Source organism: Hemicordylus capensis, chromosome 5, assembly GCF_027244095.1.
Source record: "Hemicordylus capensis ecotype Gifberg chromosome 5, rHemCap1.1.pri, whole genome shotgun sequence".
Classification (NCBI taxonomy): Eukaryota; Metazoa; Chordata; class Lepidosauria; order Squamata; family Cordylidae; genus Hemicordylus; species Hemicordylus capensis.
The window spans coordinates 127,087,555-127,107,429 of NC_069661.1; the positions used below are offsets into that span (position 1 = coordinate 127,087,555).

At 45.5% G+C, this 19,875-nt stretch overlaps 1 protein-coding gene across 1 annotated transcript in view; it reads left to right on the top strand.

The window, feature by feature from the left end:
• The first annotated feature begins 1,124 nt into the window (after nt 1–1,124).
• The window catches only part of CCND2 (cyclin D2), a 67,967-nt gene continuing 49,216 nt past the window's right edge, over nt 1,125–19,875 (top strand). Inside the window, exons 1-3 of the mRNA XM_053252767.1 lie at nt 1,125–1,980; nt 3,982–4,197; nt 13,135–13,294. Of these exons, the coding sequence (XP_053108742.1) occupies nt 1,774–1,980; nt 3,982–4,197; nt 13,135–13,294 (583 nt within the window). The 5' untranslated portion in view covers nt 1,125–1,773. The remainder of the gene's footprint in view (nt 1,981–3,981; nt 4,198–13,134; nt 13,295–19,875) is intronic.

Below are 19,875 nucleotides of genomic sequence, written 5' to 3' on the forward strand. Positions count from 1 at the left end.
CATGAGAGTCACTCTGCCACTACTACGTGAAGGCTACAGGCACCGAGGTGGTCTCAGCTGCAGACCAGCTGTGGGTCCTTCTGAGGGCCCTTGGCAGCTCTCCAGCCCCCGCTAGCCCCGCCTGTGTCTTTGTGTGGTGGCAAAGTGACACTAATAGATAATACAGCAAAAAGTTGCTCTTTTATGATGGGTGGTGGTGGGCAGACATGTCTGCTGTGGCCACTCCTACCTCAGTGGCAGTGCCATTTTAGATCTCCCATGCTCCGCCCTGATGTCGCAAAGAGGTGTGCCCCCCAAGGAGGAAGCTCATCTGCTGCCCAGTTAGCTTTCCCAGGCACTTTGTGTGTGTGGGGGGGGTGTGCATAGCAGGATGGGGGCCTCATGTAGGGTTTTGCCCCAGGGCCTGCTGCAACCTGGTGCCAACTCGGAGCATGGGCACAATTGAGCCAGAGCCAGATGCAGGTTTCAGGGGGGCCCGTCGACAAATTGCCCTCCAAAAGCCCTCCCCCCCCACCATGAAAGTTCATGATGGATGGGAGAAGGTTTGGGTGTCACTCTACCCCCACCACACAAAGGCACAGGCAGGGGCTGGCATTGCTGGGGAGCTGTCAAGAGCCCAGGGCCCTGGGAAGGTGTAGCAGGTTAGGTTGAGAGATAAGTGACTAGCGTAAGGAAGTGTGTGGAGGAGGAGAGCTCTGCTCTAGAGTTGGCAGTTTGGGAGACAGGAGCGGAAAGCGGCGGGTGTGAGGGTGCAATTTGGTCCAGGGACTGCCAGTTGCTGACTCAACATTGCAGCCATCAGCTCAAAAGTGTGTTGAGGTTTCCAGTTTCAGATTGACTACAGTTTCCAGTTTGCTTGGCTGTTGTTGCAGGTATACTTTCAGGCTGCCCTCTCATGCATACCTGCAGTGGAATCTATGAATCTTTGTTCTGATGTATCATCTCATTGTGTTCTATGGCCCGCGGGTGGGGGGGGTTACTTCAAAGAAAACATGCATAGGATTACACTCTTGCTTAACAGTGGTTAGATCATGCCCATATTTGTTTGGGCATTAGGCATGTATAAGATTTATGCCATTAAGTGTGCATAAGATGCAGTAAGGTGTATTTTTGAGGATGCAATAATTAAATTTATATACCACTTTTCTGAAGCTCAGATAGGCTTCAGGCGTCCCGCCTGTCAATATGTTTTGTTTACTCCCTAAGTAAGTGCGCATAAGCCTGAAGCCCGAGGTGAGAGATGTCCGCAAGTGGAACTTACTTCCGAGCCAAGATGCTCTGCATGAATTTCAGCTGTGCAACTGCAAACCTGCCTGTTGCAAAAAAAAAAAAAAAATTGCGCGCAGGAAAGAGAGCGCCACCATTTGCTGGCATGTGTGTGATGTGCTGGGGCCGCGGGCGGACTGGCTCAGGGCCTCCTCCGGGACTGCGATCGCTTTCTCCCTCCGCCGTTCCTTCCTGTCCTCTTCTGCGTTTGATGTTAGCGAGCGGCCAGCTGCTGTTCTCCATAATAACAAACGGGGGGCCGAACTCAGCGTGGTTGTGCGTCACTCTGTTGCAACTTTGGGAGTGAAAAGACCGAGCGAGAGGGAGCAAGAGCTCCATCAGCAGGAGGAAGTAAGAGGAAGCGGGTGAAAAGCTCGACAGCAGCTTTTCCTCCTCTTCCTCCGCCCCTTCTCCCCTCCCTCTCCACCCCCCCCCGCAACTTTTCCACCATCCCAGCAAAAAGGAAGAGGAGGGAGGTAGAGCCGTAGATCTCTCCCTTCTGGAGCCATGGAGCTGCTGTGCTGCGAGGGGGCCGCCGTCGCCGTCACCACGAGGCGTGCTGCGCCCGACCCAAACTTACTGCGCGAGGAGCGCGTTTTGCGCAACTTACTGAGGATCGAGGAGCGCTACCTGCCTCGCTGCTCCTACTTCAAGTGTGTGCAGAGGGACATCCAGCCCTTCATGCGGAGAATCGTGGCCACCTGGATGCTGGAGGTTGGTGCCAACATTGGAGATGTGTGCTTATCGCTCCCCACCCCCTTAAATGTTGCCCTGTTGAATTCGGTGGGGTTTGCTCCCAGGTAATGGTGCGTAAGCACGTGTACCTTCTAAACACGTTTGATCAGGCCCACTGAATCCAGGGACTTGCTCCAAGGTAAGTGGGCGTAGGAACTCACTTACAGAAGCTCTTTCGGCTTATGAGTAAGAAGGGGAGCGTATTTTAGTAGATTTCCTCCCCCCCGCCCATTTCTTTTTATACTGCAGGCAATCTCCCCCCCCCCGCCCCCTCTCTGAAACTCTTTAAGTAAATCTTGGCCCTTCCATTTCCTGCAATGTTTTCCTTTACTGAGGGGGGAGAATGAAGAAAGCTCTTAAGAGTTTCTCTCGGCTGCATGGAGGTACAAGAAGGCATATAACGCGATCGTTTATTGCCCCCTCCGGCCCACACCCGGTCTGGAATGCCCTTCCGCGGCTGCCTGGCTTTTTGCAGGGAAAGGGGGGGTGCAAAAAGGGATTGTGGGAGAAGGAAAGTTGCAGAAGTCGTTTGCAAAAGGACTTTAAAAAGATAAATTGTTCTTCAGATCGGCACAAAGGGGAGGTTAGTTTTAAGAGGCCATCCCGGGGGACAGGGAGCTCCCCAAAAATAAATGCACAAAGTTGGGGTGTCTTCTGTTCCCTCACTATTATTTATTCTGGCTTTTTTGATGCCCACGTATGCAGTACTCAAGACATGCCATGTTTCGCCATGTTGCATGGAACTTTCTGTCTGGAGGCAATGACTTAATCCTGCCTATCCCAAAGCAAATCTGCACCCCAACTTTGAATTTATCCCCATAAATTGGATCCAGACTCCTGGGGTCCCTGGTTAAAAGATCTGTGTCTCTTCTCCCCCCCCCCTTTCATCTTAGGCAATGAGTCTGGGCCCCATGCTCTCCAACTAAGCTTCCTTGTCTGGTAGTAGCTCCATCATTTCTCCTAGAAATTAGTTTTTGGGGGTACCTAGTGCAACCCCAACCTGCTGCATTTGGAAGCTGAGACTCTGTTCTTGGTTTTCATGTGAAATTTGGCCATCTTTTATATGACCCTGATTTTTAAACATTTTTTGAAATAGTGTTCTCTTGCTGAAAAGCTTGGTTTTTTCCCATGCGCTCTCCACCCTTCACCTCCTTCCACCCCTTACTGATTCTCAGTTGGGAGGCAAAGTGTGGGGGGGGCAGCCCTGAGGAATTTTTGAAATAGTCAAGAATAATAAAGGAGAACTTGGGGGGGCTATTTCTCCAAAAATGGGGTCTCTGGGGTAGTTTGGATATTTGTATTTAATTTTTGAAAGGATGATAAAATGCAAAAATCAGAAGAGGAGGGAAAAGCCCAGGCTTGTAAATATTGGTTGCCAAGTTTAGAAGAGGGAGTTTCTCTCTCTCTCTCTTGCTTTCTGTATTGGATGAGATTTTAGCTCCCACACAGTATGGCTTGATTTCATTTCTTACTGAATGAACCAAAGGAATGTGAGGGTCGATTGACAGCTTCCTGGCCTCTTCCCCCTCCCCCAAATCTACCTCACTACCACCCACTCATTCACCTTCCATTAACTCCAGAGCAGTCTTTTGCAAAATCCTCATAGCAAAGGCACTCCTTTTTGTTTGAATTAAAATTGCAGGCACAGTTCACTTTTACAGCTGAAGGATCAGCTTACCGTGTAGAAGAATTGACTTCCATACTGATCTGGCCATGCCTTCTGTTTGGAAGAAGACCAGCCAGGTCACAATGGAGCAGTGACTCATTCAGAGGCATGGCAGGCAGCCTCTTCTGTAGGGTGGCCATTTTTGCTAAGAGGAGTCAAAGGCTCTCCTGGGTTCTCCACAGTTTCTCATGGTATGCACTTACGGGATTACTGCTCTTGAGAAAGCCATTTGTGTCCATTTCATTCCATCCGTCATTTTTTTCATGCCTTATTTAGTGACACCCCCTCCTTCCCCCCCTCCACTTTTTTTGCAGGTCTGTGAAGAGCAGAAATGTGAGGAAGAAGTGTTTCCCTTGGCTATGAATTATTTGGACAGATTTTTAGCTGTGGTGCCCACCAGAAAGTGCCATTTGCAGCTTTTAGGGGCAGTCTGCATGTTCCTAGCTTCCAAACTGAAAGAGACAATCCCCCTCACAGCAGAGAAGCTTTGCATATACACAGACAATTCCATCAGGCCTCAAGAACTGCTGGTAAGCTGCCCTTTCCTCCCTATTTTCCTTCTCCCAAACACCTCAATCCTTTGCTTTCTTGATGCATCAAGTGTTGGTAGTACCCCATTATAAAGACAAGCAACTTGAAAATACTGGCTCTGCCAAAGCTTTTCATTAACTGATTAATCAAATTTTTTTAAACTGCAGTGGAGAGAGCCCTCCAAATTGATTGGGAATTCATTTTTTAGACTCAACAATTTCTTGTACATTTAATTGAAAGGTTGATTAGCAAACAGTTCCACGTTTATTTTGGACTGCTTCGCTATAAATTTTACATAAGTGTATTTCTAAAATAAAACAATTTTAAGAAAAGAATGTGGTGAAGAACTCTTTCTGTTGAAGAGTCCATGTGCTCTAAAACCCTGGGGAGAAGCTTTTCTAGCAAAGTTCCTTTGTAAAGGTGGCTTCTTGTTGGGATTGTGCTGCCACCTAGTGTTAGACATGCACAAGTAGAAATGACTTCACCTTTGAACCATTGCCAGCCTCTTTTCCTTGTTTGCTTGCATCTTTCCCTCCCCCTTAGATTTAGTGTGGTTGCCTGGGGGGGTAGGGGTTGGGGAAAGACCCACTAAAATACCAGCATTGTCTTAATTGGCTTGATTCAGGTTACATGCACAATGATACAAATGTCACAGATTGCATGTATTGGAAAATAAACGTTGCATGCATTGTCCCTATGGCATTCTTCTTTATTCAAATAAGCTTTTGCAGACTATGTAAACTGATGGTCATGTTGAAATTAAAAATGATGACTCAAAGAGGGAGAGCAGTTGTCCCTATTGAAACCAGCATAACATCGCTCTGAATGGCTGTTGCTGGCATCTCCCTTGTGTTTCTTTTCAAGTTATGAGCCCCTGGAGAACCATCTCATTCCTTGTGCTGTGTAAACTGCTTTTGAGAACTTGGTGGTGGTTGTTGCTGAAAAGCAGTCTATACATCTTTATAACAGGAACAGCCTTTTGTGGCATTACAATTATCAGAAGGTTCATTCTTGCTCATGTGTCACACTTTGAGGTCATTCACTCAATCAAAAACTGTGTTCTCCCCAGGTTGAGAGCTCTGTGTGTTCCCAGTCATTGGTTGTGTAGAAACAAGGTAGGAAAAAAACCTGGGTAGAAGAGGTTGCATGTAAACAAGTTTGAAGGAAAACCTGGGTAGCTCTTCTTCCTACCTTGCTTCCACACAATATCTTCTACCCAGGTTTTCCTCCTACCTTGTTTCCTCACAACCAAAAATTGGGAACACACACAGCTCCCAACCTGGGTGGAACAGTTTTTGATTGTGTGAATGACCTCTTTGAAATCTTGAATTTGATCCTCCAAATCTCCAGGACTAGGAAAGCCTTTTGCTGGACACCTGAATTCCAGATAGTGCTACATTAGATGCATCTTTGGCCAACATAGTTCAAGGGCCAGTTTATATATACAGTACAACATAGTCTGCAGGTAAAGCTTTCCCTGGGTTGCATCACTTCAGGTTGTAGGGTGAGAGACGGCATGTCCGAACACTTCCAATGTAAAAAGTATTGCTGAGAAGGGTTCAACCTGTTCTCCTTGACAAGTTATTTTTCTGTGTACACTGTGGGTTCTGCCATAAGAAAAGATCAGGCATGCAGTTTCCTCCCTACATGCGTTCTCTCTCTCCCCCCCCTGTAATCTAGTCAAGTCTGTGATAATTACACAACTTCCATTTTTCTTAGTTAAAAACTAGCTGGTTAAGAGTTTGTAGTTTATAGCTTTGACACTGTGAGAAAGTTTTCCCATCAGAATGTTTTGTGCATTGACTCCATCGTTCCATCTCAGACCATGAAGAGAACTGGAAACAATGACATTTATTTTATGTTTGAGATAAAGTCTTCCTGATGTTGTGAATTGTCCTAGAGCTGGAACATTTCAGTGTTAACGAAAATTGGATTTAAAAGCCACTTTGGGCATTTAATGATATGCATATAGGGAGGGTGAGTGAGTTGTCCTTTTATTTTTTATGCAGATAATTAATATTTGAAATGTGGTCTCTCACATCCTCCCTTCGCAATGGTGATAAAACACAAGTATCTTCATGCAGGGATGATACGCCTATTCTTGCTGCTTATGTTCACAGTGTGTGCAGATAACAGAAACCTGACTTGCTTGTGCTTACTGTATTGGCATGTATCTAACAGTCAAAGCACATCTAGTACTGTCTAATACAGTCAAAATACTCTGCTGTCACATAACCTTTCTTCTGAGGAGGAGAGCTGGTCTTGTGCTAGTGAACATGAATTATCGCTTTTGCTAAGCAGGGTGTGCGTTGGTTTGCATTGGAAAGGGAGACTGTACATGACTACTGTACGATATTTGCCTTGGGATGGGTCCATAGTCCACTGAAAGATGGCATCTCCAGGTAGGGTTAGGAGAGACTCCTGCCTGCAATCTTGGAAAAGCTGCTGCCAGTCTATGTAGTCAATACTGAACTAGATGGACCAATGGTGTGATTTGGTATAAGGCAGCTTCCTGTGCTCATCTAGCCCTGGCAGGTAAGAATTCCCTTCAGGTAACTATACAGGGAAGACTAAAACTCTGTTCAGGCATTCACAGTATGCCTGCTGAACATGCAAGTCCTTACAAGTCCTGAAAAGGGTCAGAAGTTGGAGCAAGCATGACTTGTCCCCTTTCCTAAGCAGGGTCCACCCTGGTTGCATTTGAATGGGAGACTACGTGTGAGCACTGTAGGATATTCCCCTCGGGATGGAGCCGCTCTGGGAAGAGTACATACCTGCTTACATGCAGAAGATTCCAGGTTTCCTCTCTGGCATCTCCAAGATAGGGCTGAGAGAGACTCATGCCTGTAACCTTAGACAAGTTGCTTCCAGTCTGTGTAGACAATACTGAGCTAGATAACACAGGGTGATTACATGTGGTACAGTAAATCGTATTATGTAAGATACATAAATAGTATTATGTAAGATACATAATCATATTAAATATAATATAAAGTACACACACACTAGGGCATAAAAAGCCTGAAATGGCATAAAAGTGCATAAAAGACATAAAGGATGGACATAAGAACAGCCCTGCTGGATCAGGCCCAAGGTCCTTCTAGTCCAGCATCCTGTTTCACACAGTGGCCCACCAGATGCCGCTGGAAGCCTACAAGCAGGAGTTGATGGCATGCCCTCTCTCCTGCTGTTACTCCCCTGCAACTGGTACTCAGAGGCATCCTGCCTTTGAGGCTGGAGTTGGCCTATAGCCCTCCGACTAGTAGCTGTTGATAGACCTCTCCTCTGTGAAGTTATCCAAACCCCTCTTAAAGCCATCCAGGTTGTTGGCTGTCACCACATCTTGTGGAAGAGAATTCCATGTTGATTATGCGTTGTGTGAAAAAGTACTTCTGTTTGTTGCTCCTAGATTTCCCGGCAGTCAATTTCATGGGATGACCCCTGGGTTCTAGTGTTATGTGAGAGGGAGAAGAATTTCTCTCTATCCACTTTCTCCACGCCATGCATGATTTTATAGACCTCTGTCATGTCTCCCCCCAGTCATCTTTTTTCTAAACTAAGTAGCCCCAGGTGTTGTAGCCTTGCCTCATAAGAAAGGCCCCATATCATCTCTAGGCCCCTAATAATCTTGGTTGCCCTTTTCTGCACCTTTTCCAGATGGGGGGCATAAAAAGGGATGTAAAAAGATTAAAAGACATGAATGCATAAAAGCCTTGGTACTAAAACTGGATAATGGCCAGACTATAAGGCTATAAGGGGCGGTAAGAAAAAAGAAAAGGAGGAGCCATAGAGGATTGTAAGTCTTTCTGTTGAATCAGTATCGAATGAGTAAAGCGTAGAGCCCACCCTAAGTCACCAAGGGTCAGACTAAGGCTGATTAGACTCACTGCTTACAATCCACCAATGAATGCTGGTCGCTGCCACACAACCTGGCAATGCTATGTGATGGCAGGCTTAAAGTCAGAAAACAGAAAGGAGCTGTAGAATTGGTTCACACGTCCCGGATTCTTGCATACAGGGATGCACAAATGTCTCTCTAGAACAAACATTGGAGGAGGGCATACTCAGTAGTTTCGATCTGCCCTAGCCACAAGAGCATAGTCACTCTGCAAATGGAGTCCCTCTATAACTGCCTTCTAGCATTGCTGAAGGGAAGGCATGACAGTGAGCCAGAGTGAATGCCCTCCTGTGCTTTGGAACCTCCAATTGAGTGAGGTATGCTGCTGGAGAGACAGAATATCTAAGTGGTCTACTAGTCTGTGACAAGTGAAAAATGTTGCCTGACAAAGTGCGGGGTGGGTTGGGCGGAAAGTCCTGATGAGCAATGTACCAACATAGCTTGACGAGTGAAATATTTTGCCTGGCTGGTAAACTGAGCCAACATTTCTTCACCCCTAGGCATACTTGTGTATCAGTTGGTGGGCTAATTAGAATTCTTGTGGGCTAGTAACAGTTGAGGACTTATTTAGAAAGATGCTTTCTTTGCACGTTTACCAGAACTGGTTCTGTGAAATAAGATTGTGAATTAATTCTGCCATGAGTCTCTAAACAAATCAGAAGGGGATAATCAAGCTGCCCAGTTGGATCAGTAGAAGGCTGTGGGTGCTGACAGCGATAATCGGGTTTGCTGCTTTACTCATGGCACTGCTCAGGGTAACGAGCACTGAGTGACATAGTGGGAGCTGATATGCAGACTTGATCCACTGGAAACCAAGGAAGAAGCAGTGGATATATTTTAAGAGTAAATGTGAGATTTCAAACCATTTGGGAAGGCACCCCTTCAAAAGCAGGTGGAGAGGGCAGGCTAGTGCAACTGAAGATGCCTCCGCATTGGGGCGGGGAAAATGTTTTGCCTGTGGAAGGCTAGATTGCTTTAGCCTCATGCTTGTCAGTCACCCCAGTCCTTTTATACTCATTGGCCAAAAACACTGGTAGGAAGTGGCAGGTTCATTTCTTACTGAACTGATGGGTGGAATACAACCTGCAGATTTTCTTGTATCTCCAAAAGTAAAGGGCTAGAGATCTTCTTAATGAAAGCTGGAAAGTCACAGAAGGGGTCTAGGATATAATTTTGAAGAGAATAGTCCCTGACAGCCAGCTGCCCCATTTCTGGGCCCCATTTCTTTGTGGCTGCCTTGGGTAAATTGTAAAATGGTAGTTCTGTGGCAGCGCTGTTGAGTTTTTGTTTAGGAAAGAAACAATCTGTGCTTCTGATTTGCATCTATTAATGCCAAGACTTCTTAAAAAACAAACTTGTGGATCTCTCTGTGTGTTTATAGTGCATAAAACCTCACTTCCATTTGTCATCCATATTTAATTTTCTTTTACAAAATTCAGCATCTGGGAAGGACAATATTACTCTTTTGTCTGTCACATGCATACAGTATATTCTTGACATAAGAGCATGCATCCAAAAGGTTTCCCAGCCACTCTTTAACTATAGAAATTTCACTCTCTTTTTTTTTTTAGTATTCTGCAAATAATCTGATAACGGTAATATATGCCCCAGTGTTTTTGCATTGATTCCGTATTGCTTTTGTAGCTAAGAAAAATAATAATGCATCTGATGCAAAGACTCTTGGGTAGGCTCTCCTTGACTATTGCAGTGTGGTGTGAGGGAGACTAGAAGGCAGCCTCCTTACTCAGGGCTCTGTTGGATATTATTATTATTATTATTTATTATTATTATTATTTATTTACACATTTATATCCCGCTCTTCCTCCAAGGAGCCCAGAGCGGTGTACTACATACTTGAGTTTCTCTTTCACAACAACCCTGTGAAGTAGGTTAAGCTGAGAGGGAAGTGACTGGCCCAGAGTCACCCAGCAAGTATCATGGCTGAATGGGGATTTGAACTCGGGTCTCCCCGGTCCTAGTCCAGCACTCTAACCACTACACCACACTGGCTCTATGGCCTATGCTAGCCTAAAAGAACTTGGCAACATAGACCATCACTTAAGCAGGAGGCCTGACAACAGAGGTTCTACTGATCTGGATACGTAAGGCATAATGTAGTAGCTAAGAGACTTGAACTGTGAAGCAGGAAGTCCCTGGCTCAGATCTAATCTCTTTCATCAGTGTGTTACATGACCTTAGATAGGGATGTGCATGTTTCGGGCAGTCATGGGGTGGAATGCGGTAGTTTTAAGAATGAGGCACGCAGGTCCTTACCTACTCCTTCGCCACCTCGCCGCTATTCTGGTTGTAGCGCTGTCCTTGTCAAAAGCCACACATGGCTGCATGCCGCCGCTGCAGCGCAGCTGCACATGAACCTTTGGGAAGGACAGTGATGTGACTGGAACAGCAGTGGGGCAGGGGCGGAGCAGAGAAGGACCCGCGTGCCTCATTCTTAAAGACACTGCTCGTCCCCTGCCAAAACATTTTGGATACGGCTGCCTGGATCATTTCGGTGCCTTGTCAATGAGATGCCAGAACGATTCGGGCACATCCCTAGCGTTAGATCTCTCAACTTGAGGGAGCAGACTGTAAATTGGGGATAACAGTGGTAATCTAGGTTGTAGTTGTGGGAAGGATTAAGGAGCTGATGTATGTGACACACTCTAAAGCCTCTATAAATGCAAATTACTATACATAAAATAACAAAAGCAAAAAAAGATGGGAAGACTAGCAGCCAGCCTGATGAAGCATCTTCCACAGCTTGAAGGACATTGTGATGAAACCAGGTTCCTTGAAGCTTGAAAAGCAGGGCGTTGGCTAAACGCGCCAGACAATCCCAGCCTCACTGGCGAGTGTTCACTTTCAACCCTAGTGAAGACAAGAGGCTTCCAGGACTAGACAAGACGATTTTCTCCTCGTGACTCTCGATGAGGCACCCCAGATCTGGAATTATGAGCAAAATAATATCTCCAAGGTATGGGAATGGACTGATTCATTCTTATCAACTTCTTGATGCTCATCAGTGAGAACATCCTTAACGGTTAGGCTTTCCTGAAAGATGGTTTGTCCACCACTGTCATTCCCCCCCTCCCCCCGGAGTTTGCAGAGAAGGTTGAGTATATTCTGTGGCATATGCTCTGTTCATACAAGATAATGCCCAACGTGTGTGGTCTATACATTATGTGAATTGCTTGTGGACATGTGTGGGAGGATTCTAAGGCAAGGGCTTCATGACATGCCCGTGAGGGTTCCTCAATAGACAGCTCAGTGGGAAAATGATTTCCTGAAGGTGGTAGAATCATGATCTCTACCTCGATGTGAAATGATTTTCTATTTGCCGAACAATCATGGGCATCAAAGCATAGGGAACCAGTAACAGGCAAGTTCTCCAGGGTGTGCCCCATTGAAGTGTCCTTGCATGGCTCACGTTCATTTCAGTGGGGCTTGTGCAGAGGAATATCTCCATCACCATATTTCACTCAATGTCTAGCTAATATGAAGTTGGGTACGCATCTTTGATAATCTTCAGGCTGTCCCTGAAATAGGTTATAAGCTTCCCAATTGAAAATTTGGAATAGATTTGACAGCACTTAACAGTGCTCCAAATGATATCTTCAGAGGCTGATGTTCAGCGCAGACTGACGTGGATGGGTCCGAACCATCCTCAGTGCTGCAGGTGTTTAAAACAGCACCCACAGCGCTGCACAAGGGAGCTGTTATGCTGATACTTAAAACTGCAACTCCAGCTGCACAACACTATGCCCATTGGAAATAATGGACCAAGTACTGTGCAACTGCGAATGTGCAATTTTAAGTATTGGCTCAAGAAAGCATTTGTGCAGCATCGCAGGCATTGCTTTAGATGCCCATAGTGGTATGGGTGATTCAGAACGGCTTGCATTAGCCTGTACTCAATGTCAGCCAAGACTTATATGCCATTAGGCTGCCCTTAGGCAGATTTATATGCCATTGGGCTCTGGTATGAGGTCGTCCAGCTATTATTGGACTATAACTCCCATAATCCCTGATTATTGGCGATTATGGCAGGGGTGATGGAAGTTGTAGTCTGACAACACCCATAGAGCCTCATGTTACAAACATACGAAACTGCCTTATACCAAGTCAGACCATTGGTCCATCTAGTTAAGCATTGTCTACACAGACTGGCAGTGGCTTCTCCAAGGTTACAGGCAGGAATCTCTTTCAGCACTATCTGGAGATGCCAGGGAGGGAACTTGGAACTTTCTGAATACAGATGCTCTTCCCAAAGCTGCCCCATCCCCTGGGGAATATCGCTACAGTGCTCACATGTAGTCTCCCATTCAAATGCAAACCAAGGTAGGCCCTGCTTAGCAAAGGGGAACATGCATGCTTGCTACCACAAGACCAGCTCTCCTCACATCCCTGCTTTGATGTGGCCAAGAGCCAGAAGCCAGAATGAAGCTGTACAACTAGGAACAAGCTTGATGCTTAATGGCTGGCATTGCAAGAGTCAGGGTCAGGCCAGCTCCTTTGATTAAGGATGGAGAAAGGACTGCAAGCTTCCGTTCCTCTTATTCCTCCATCCATCAAACCTAGCCAGCCTTTAGTTTCTTCCACAGTAGTTTTGTAATAGGACATTGTGTGTGTGTGTGTGTGTGTGTGTGTGTGTGTGTGTGTGTAGAGAGGAGGGAAGATATAAATGCAGCCCTTTAAAAAATTGATATAAATTCATTTTTAAATGGATATAAATTCAGTCCTGCAGCCCTTTAAGTTCCTTGGAAAAGATCACCATGACCTTGGCAGTATCTCATTGTAGGCCAAACCTTCTGGGTGGGCATTCAAGACAAGCTACAAAGAAGTGAATCTTGGCAGGCGCGGCCAGTCCTCATTATTTTCCGCAGAGCCTGACATTTTTCAATTAAAAAGAATAAAATCAACAACTTCAAAGCTGTCGGAGGATATTGGGCGAAAGAGAATGCTCAAGAAAGGCAGGAATAGCTATGATATGATTAGCCTCTCAAAGGACTTATTTTTCTCCTTTTTGTGTCTCTTTCAGGAATGGGAGCTGGTGGTGTTGGGGAAGTTGAAGTGGAACCTTGCTGCAATCACTCCCCACGACTTTATTGAACACATCCTAAGGAAACTGCCCCTCTCCCAAGACAAACTGCTCTTGATCCGGAAGCATGCACAAACCTTTATTGCCCTCTGTGCCACAGGTAGGCATTGCCAAAAGAGAGAAATGCCCAGGCAACTTCCTCTCCCCCTCCCCTCTGCCTTTGTGCTCAGGAAAGCAAAAAGCTTGCAGTTCTGAGTGGCTGTTAGTTGAAGCCAGCTTGGATCCGTGACCTCGTGAGCTCTTTCATCCAAGGCCTAACAGATTGGACAGTGGCAAACGTTTGTCGCTGACCTAGTCCTAACCATTACAGTTCAAATGTTGATGACGCTGCATAGATTTCCTGCAGAAATGTACATGTAGTCACAAAATTAGTAGGGGTGGACAAGATGATTTTTTTCACTCCGTTACTCTTTTTGTGTGTGTGATTTTAAAAAAGCCAAATTCATAAAACTCAAACTGGGTTCATTATTGTTTAATTTATTTGTTGTCCCCCCCCCACCCACCCCCCATTGCCTTCAGTGGCTGACCAGGCTGCTGGGGCAAGAGGAATTACCCATGGACTGCAATAGTGTGAAGCTACTCTATGGGCAATATAATATAAACGCCAAAAGTCCAGCCCACACAGGGCAATCTTTTTACCTTAAGGGTCTTTTGCTCCTCCCCTTCTGCTCTCTCCCTTTTTACCTTGAGGGTCTTTTTGCTCCTCCCCTCTCCTTTTTGCTATCTCCCTTTTTACCGTAAGGGTCTTTTTGCTCTCCTCTCCCCCACACCTCAGCTCTTTCTCTGCTTGCATCCTCTTGAAGTATGGCTTACTTCTGACTTCCACAATGTCTCCATTCATTGCAACAAGAAGATTCAATGAGTGGCTGAGGGGTGGGGAACAACCAGCCCCAGAGGTCCTTGGGGCTGGGGGCTTTCCAAGGGTTATGTGTTTCCCCCACCGCCGCCACCAAGTGTTCTCTGGCATACCCTGTCTCTGACTCTCATTGATTACAATGAAGCTGAGATAATTCCATTGAAACTGGTGAGAGAGAAAAGGCTCTGCGTACTCTGCATACTGCCTGGCGGAGGCAAAAAGCAGATCACCCCTTAAGACCCTGTTGCCCCAAGGGTCTTTGGGGGGTGGGCTGCTTTTTCTCCCCACATGCTGTTTTTTACAAGCAGCTAGGTCTCCCATTGAAAGCAATGGGGAAATGGAAACGAATGAAATGATAAAAGGTAAGCTTTTGTTACCCGTTTGTTTGAATTTTGTCATTTGTGGAATAAAACTGGTTCGTTCTTATATTCGTACAAAACAAACACATACCCCTAAAAATGGCTTACTACTCATGTATAATAATGAACTTTATTTGTTAAAAGCTACCCCATAACAAATTGTTCTCTGGGTGGCTCACAACAGAGGAGCCGCCCAGATGTATGTTTCACATTGGCGTGCTTTAGAAGCTAGTGACGTTGTGATGTTTTATGCCATGCCTTTTAAATAGCGATTCAGTATGCAGTTAAGCCACCTAATAGCACAGTGGGGAAATGATTTGACTAGCAAGCCAGAGTTTGCCAGTTCGAATCCCCACTGGTATGTTTCCCAGACTATGGGGAACACCTATATCGGGCAACAGTGATATAGGAAGATACTGAAAGGCATCATCTCATACTGCGCAGGAAGAGGCAATGGTAAACCCCTCCGGTATTCTACCAAAGACAACCACACGGCTCTGTGGTCACCAGGAGTTGACACCGACTCGACGGTACACTTTACCTTTATGCAGTAAAAGTTGCAGACTTGACTTCCCAAAGATGTCTGTTTCTGGGACCAGTCTGTCCTGTTGGGATTTCAACAGCCTTAGACTACAGGGTTTGCTTTCCTTTTGCACAAGACAGAGCTTGAACATGGATTACTTAAGATGATGCTCTTGGGTCCCAAAGAGTATATACGAGTGAGTAGAACAGTGGTCCCCAACCTGGGTTATTATTTGATTTATTTTTATTTATTTGATTTGTATACCGCCCTTCCAAAATGGCTCAGGGCGGTTCCTCCAGATGTTGCTGAACTACAACTCCAATAATCCCCAGCTACAATAAATTGTAGCTGGGAATGATGGGAGGTGTAGTTCAGCAACATCTGGAAGAATCCAGGTTGGGAACCACTGGAGTAGAAAATGAATTTGGCAAGACAGGAGTGCTGAAGCTAGCCTGAATGAAGAAGATTATGATTAGCTTTGAGGAGGAAGGAAGTCCGGCAGTGAAGTGCCAGCAAAGGGCAGAGTCAGGCTGAGCCACCCCAGCGGCAGACCAGTGAGATAATTAAGAAGTAGAGAGGTCTCTTTGAGCTGTGTATCCCTTTTCTGATGGTAGGCTTCTTTGTACAGGGGGTAGGGGAGAGAGAGAGTGGTTTGGACCTCAAATGCAGGCTGCAGGCAATGGGAAGCATTTGAAAAGGTTGGCTCTGTTCTCCAACCTCGCTGGCTAGGAGCTTCCATTTAGCTATCCTGGCAAAGAGCCATTGACAGACCTGTCCTCCATAGCATTTGTAATAACGTCTTTTGGAAGCCATCTACACCACCGGCCAGCACCACATCTTGTGGCAGTGAATTCCATAAGTTAATTATGTGTCATCTAAAATAATTACAGGCCAGCTTCTGAGGCTTTATTTGGAATGGGCTCCCCTAAAATGAGTGAGTTTGGGCTTCCAGTGATGACCATAGAGGCCTCCCCTTCTCAACCTAATCCCCTAATCATTCCCACCCTTGAATGAAAATATGCCGAGGCCTCTCCAGAGGGATTTCTCCCTTCTTGATGAGAAAATCATTTATTGCATTTTTTCTATCCTGATAAATTTGGATTTTCCCTGGATATTTTGCCCAATAGAGTGGTACTACAGGTCGAGTACCCCTTATCCGGACTGCTTGGGACCAGCAGTGTTCCGGATTTCTGACTTTTTGGATTTTGGAGTCTTCTTTGCAGTACAAGGTATAGGTAGAACTCTCGTGAGAGCTCACAAGAGTTCCAGCGGCAAGAAACAATGGTGGCAGTGAGGAGGTAGACAGCTGAAGAGGGAGGAGGTGCTGGTGATGACAGCGGGGGGGGGGGGGGATGGGTGGCCTGGCCCTGAGGGAGGCGGTGGCGGGACAGCCCTGGCCCTAACTGAGGAAGGCGGCTTGATTGAATTTCTAAAGTTAGCTGAGGTGTTTGGGGGTTTTTTTTGGTTATGGTGTGGTGTCCGGATAAGGGATATTCGACCTGTATGAGCAAGGAGGGGCTTTGTCCAACTACTACACTCTGGGGACCATCAACAGGAAGATAGATATTCATCCTGGGAAGGCCTCTAGATATGATTAGCTGGTCTTGTAGTGGCAAGCATGCATTTCACCCTTTGCTAAGCAGGGTCCACCCTGGTTTGCTTTTGAATGGGAGACATGTGAGCACTCCTTAGGGGATGTGGCTGCTCTGGAAAGAGCATCTACATGCAGAAGGTTCCAAGTTCCCTCCCTGGCATCTCCAAGATAGGGCTGAGAGAGCTAACCTGCAACCTTGGAGAAGCTGCTGCAGATGCTCTTCAGAGAACGGCCCCATCTCCTAAGGGGAATATCTTACAGTGCTCACATGTAGTCTCCCATTCAAATGCAAACCAGGACAGACCCTGCTTAGCAAAGGGGACAATTCATTCTTGCAACCACAAGACCAGCTCTCCTTCCACTGCCCCCACTCCATGCAAGGTGAAGTATTTCAACCTGCTTGCCAAAGAGTTTGAGAAGCAGGATGAATGTGATAATGTTGATGGATCGAGTATGAGTATGTAAGAGCACTGGGATAGGAGTCTTTGTGATGGACGAGGGGAAATGGGAAGCTATGAGACATCCTCTTGGTCACGTCCCCCATGCACACACAACTCATAATTTTCATCTTTTTGCTTGCAATTTTGCACCATGAGGGCTAGAAACTTGTTCTATATGAAAGGAAACCAGAGATATTTTTTTAGATGGTTCACTAAATATCCCAATAAACTATTTTATGATCTACAATGTGGCTGTACCTGTGTATTGAACTTACAGCTCTGACCTAATCAAGTTTACTTGGAAGTAAATACCACTGATTTTAGTGAGATATAGCAAAGTATATTTGGTACTGCAGCCTTTGCCTACAGACCAAATACAAAAGGCAAGATGATGAAAGAAGATATAAAGGTGGGGGGGGGATGCCCCACCCCTTACATCTTCTTTCATCATCTTGCCTTTTGTATCTGGCCGAAACCATATGTATGGCAGATCCACACAGCTGCAAAGTAATGAGGGGAGAATATGATTAAGTGGTGGGCGGGAAGAGAATGTTTCACTATTATTCTGCTTGTTGCTTTTCCCCTGAAACACCTCCCCCCCAATCCTCTCGCTTCCAGCTGCTTTTCCCCTACAATGCAACAAATATACATCCAGAGCCTAGCTGGGAGAAAAGCAGCAGTGATGTTGATGCGATTTTAGAGGGGGGAAGCTGGGCAGGAGGAGGGCAAAGCACCCTGTTTGTCACTTCATTTCATAATTCTCCCTCTCCCTGCCAACTTGCAGCTGGTTGGCAGATAACTGGGTCTCCTCCACCCTAAGGGGATGGAGAGTTTCAAAATCTCTCATATGGCATAAAAATCCATACTTCTATATGCCGTTATATGAGAGATCCAGTTTATTTTCGTTTATATTTTTACATTCTGCTGCTGCTAAATATTCCTTGTGTTTATGAAGCAATGCTTACCACAGTCTATATCTTGTCCTGAAAAACTGAGTTAGGATCTGACATTTCTGGACCAGTTTTGACTTTTTCTTTTCACACTCTCACTCTTTCCTTTCGCCTTTCAAGCCCCTCTTGTTAATCTGCCTATCAACAGCCCCAGAACACTGCTGGGATTCTCTGTGCCTTGCCTTTGCTTAAATCCTTATTCATCACTTAATTGCTTCCTGTCCCCTTAATAGTTTCACTTCAGCAGTGGTCTTCTGAATTTTAAGAGAGCCAGGAGGCGGTGGCCAGGCTGCCCTGTCTCCTGAGATGGCTGCTTGTGTCCTTTCTCCAGAGCGGCTTTTTCTCTCTCTGAATCCTAATCAAAATGATCTCCTTGGGGTTATGTTGGCATGATTGCTCTCCCCCTCGCCTGCTCTCACACCTCTTTTTGCTTTTCTTCTTTTGGCCTTATCTCTACTTGCCATTGATTGAATTTTCTTATTTGTGCTGCCTTGAGTGTCCAAAGTCCCCCTTGTTCTGCTCTCTGTGTGGGTTTCCCACACAGGGTTTCCATCTTACAACCTGGGCACTCTACCTGTACCTTTTTTAATGGCACTGATATCACAAGAGAGGCTAATGATGTTGGGAACCCCTCCCCAGTGCTCTCCCTAGTCCCGCATCCACTTGAATGCATGAGGCAGACGGAAGAGGAGGAGGGAGAGCAACAAGCCTCAGGAAGGAAAAGGCAGAGTCCTGCAATGTTGGTACTCTTCCAGGTTGCAAGTTGGCAACAAACGCCTGTAATGCAAATTTTTTTAAAAGTCTCTTGCAGGTTTCTTGGTCTTTAACTATGCCCAGTTAGCATCACACCTTCTCATGTTGGCAAACTTTCTTTAAAGAAATAAATATGAAGTAATTACTGTAAGTTATTTGCTTATAACCAGAAGTCATTACAATCAAAGACACAATTACAATAAATACACAATGGGGTGGGCAGGGAGGAAAGAAAGTGTACAGAAAATAATACACAAGCCTAACACCTATTCAAACCATTAAGTGCCAGTTTGTACCATAACATATAAAATACGGGACTAAAATGCTAAGAAAACATCATTACCTTTGCAACCCATTGTGATGTTAATTAGGTGATCAGCACATAATTTCTGAGCAGCACCACAAAATTTGCAACTCGTTGAGTAACATAACATAACGGTTTTCATCTACCAGTCAACTGATGACAATCTCTTCCTCCACAAGACCACTCCAATATCTGATTAAATGGGACAATGCATCATTTCTGGCATACAGTATGACAAATAATGCAGAATATCCTCAATGGTCCCACTTCTGCAAATATTACATATGAAAGAATAAAGTGCTTTTCCTTCATCACTGAGCCACACATTCCAAATTGGAGCTTTCTTCCAAGGCAGATAAGTGTCCTGCACAAAGACCTCTCTCTTCCAGAGATTAACTTAACACAACGGCTGTACACTTGCTCACACTTCCATTGTACGGTGCACCCAGTTCTCCTGGTTAGTCATTGCCAGTACAGACCTATCAGTGTATCTCTAAAGTTAGGGGTTTTGCCCCAATATGTATCACTTTACACTTACATTGACTCTCAGTTGCCATTGTGGTGTCCATTCATGGGAGGGCAGGCCATGGTGAATAGGGCTATTCTAAGAGATGTTCTGCTTCTGGTTTCCTTTGCTCAGAGGCCTGTCAGCATTCTTTGATTCTCATCATGCAGAGAATATTGCCATCATCAAGGTTATCAGTTGCTGTTTGTAAACAAAATGCTTGTGTTACATGTAACTGAGGCACGATAGACTTCTGAGAGAAAGACAGGTATAGAAGACCATTAACTTATTGAACTAGGAACCAGGTAAAGGGGATTTTAATTGCTTCAGGGTCTCAGTATTTTGTTGCTTGTCATGAGTCTCATTAAATAATACGGTAAATGTAAACTGTACTGAG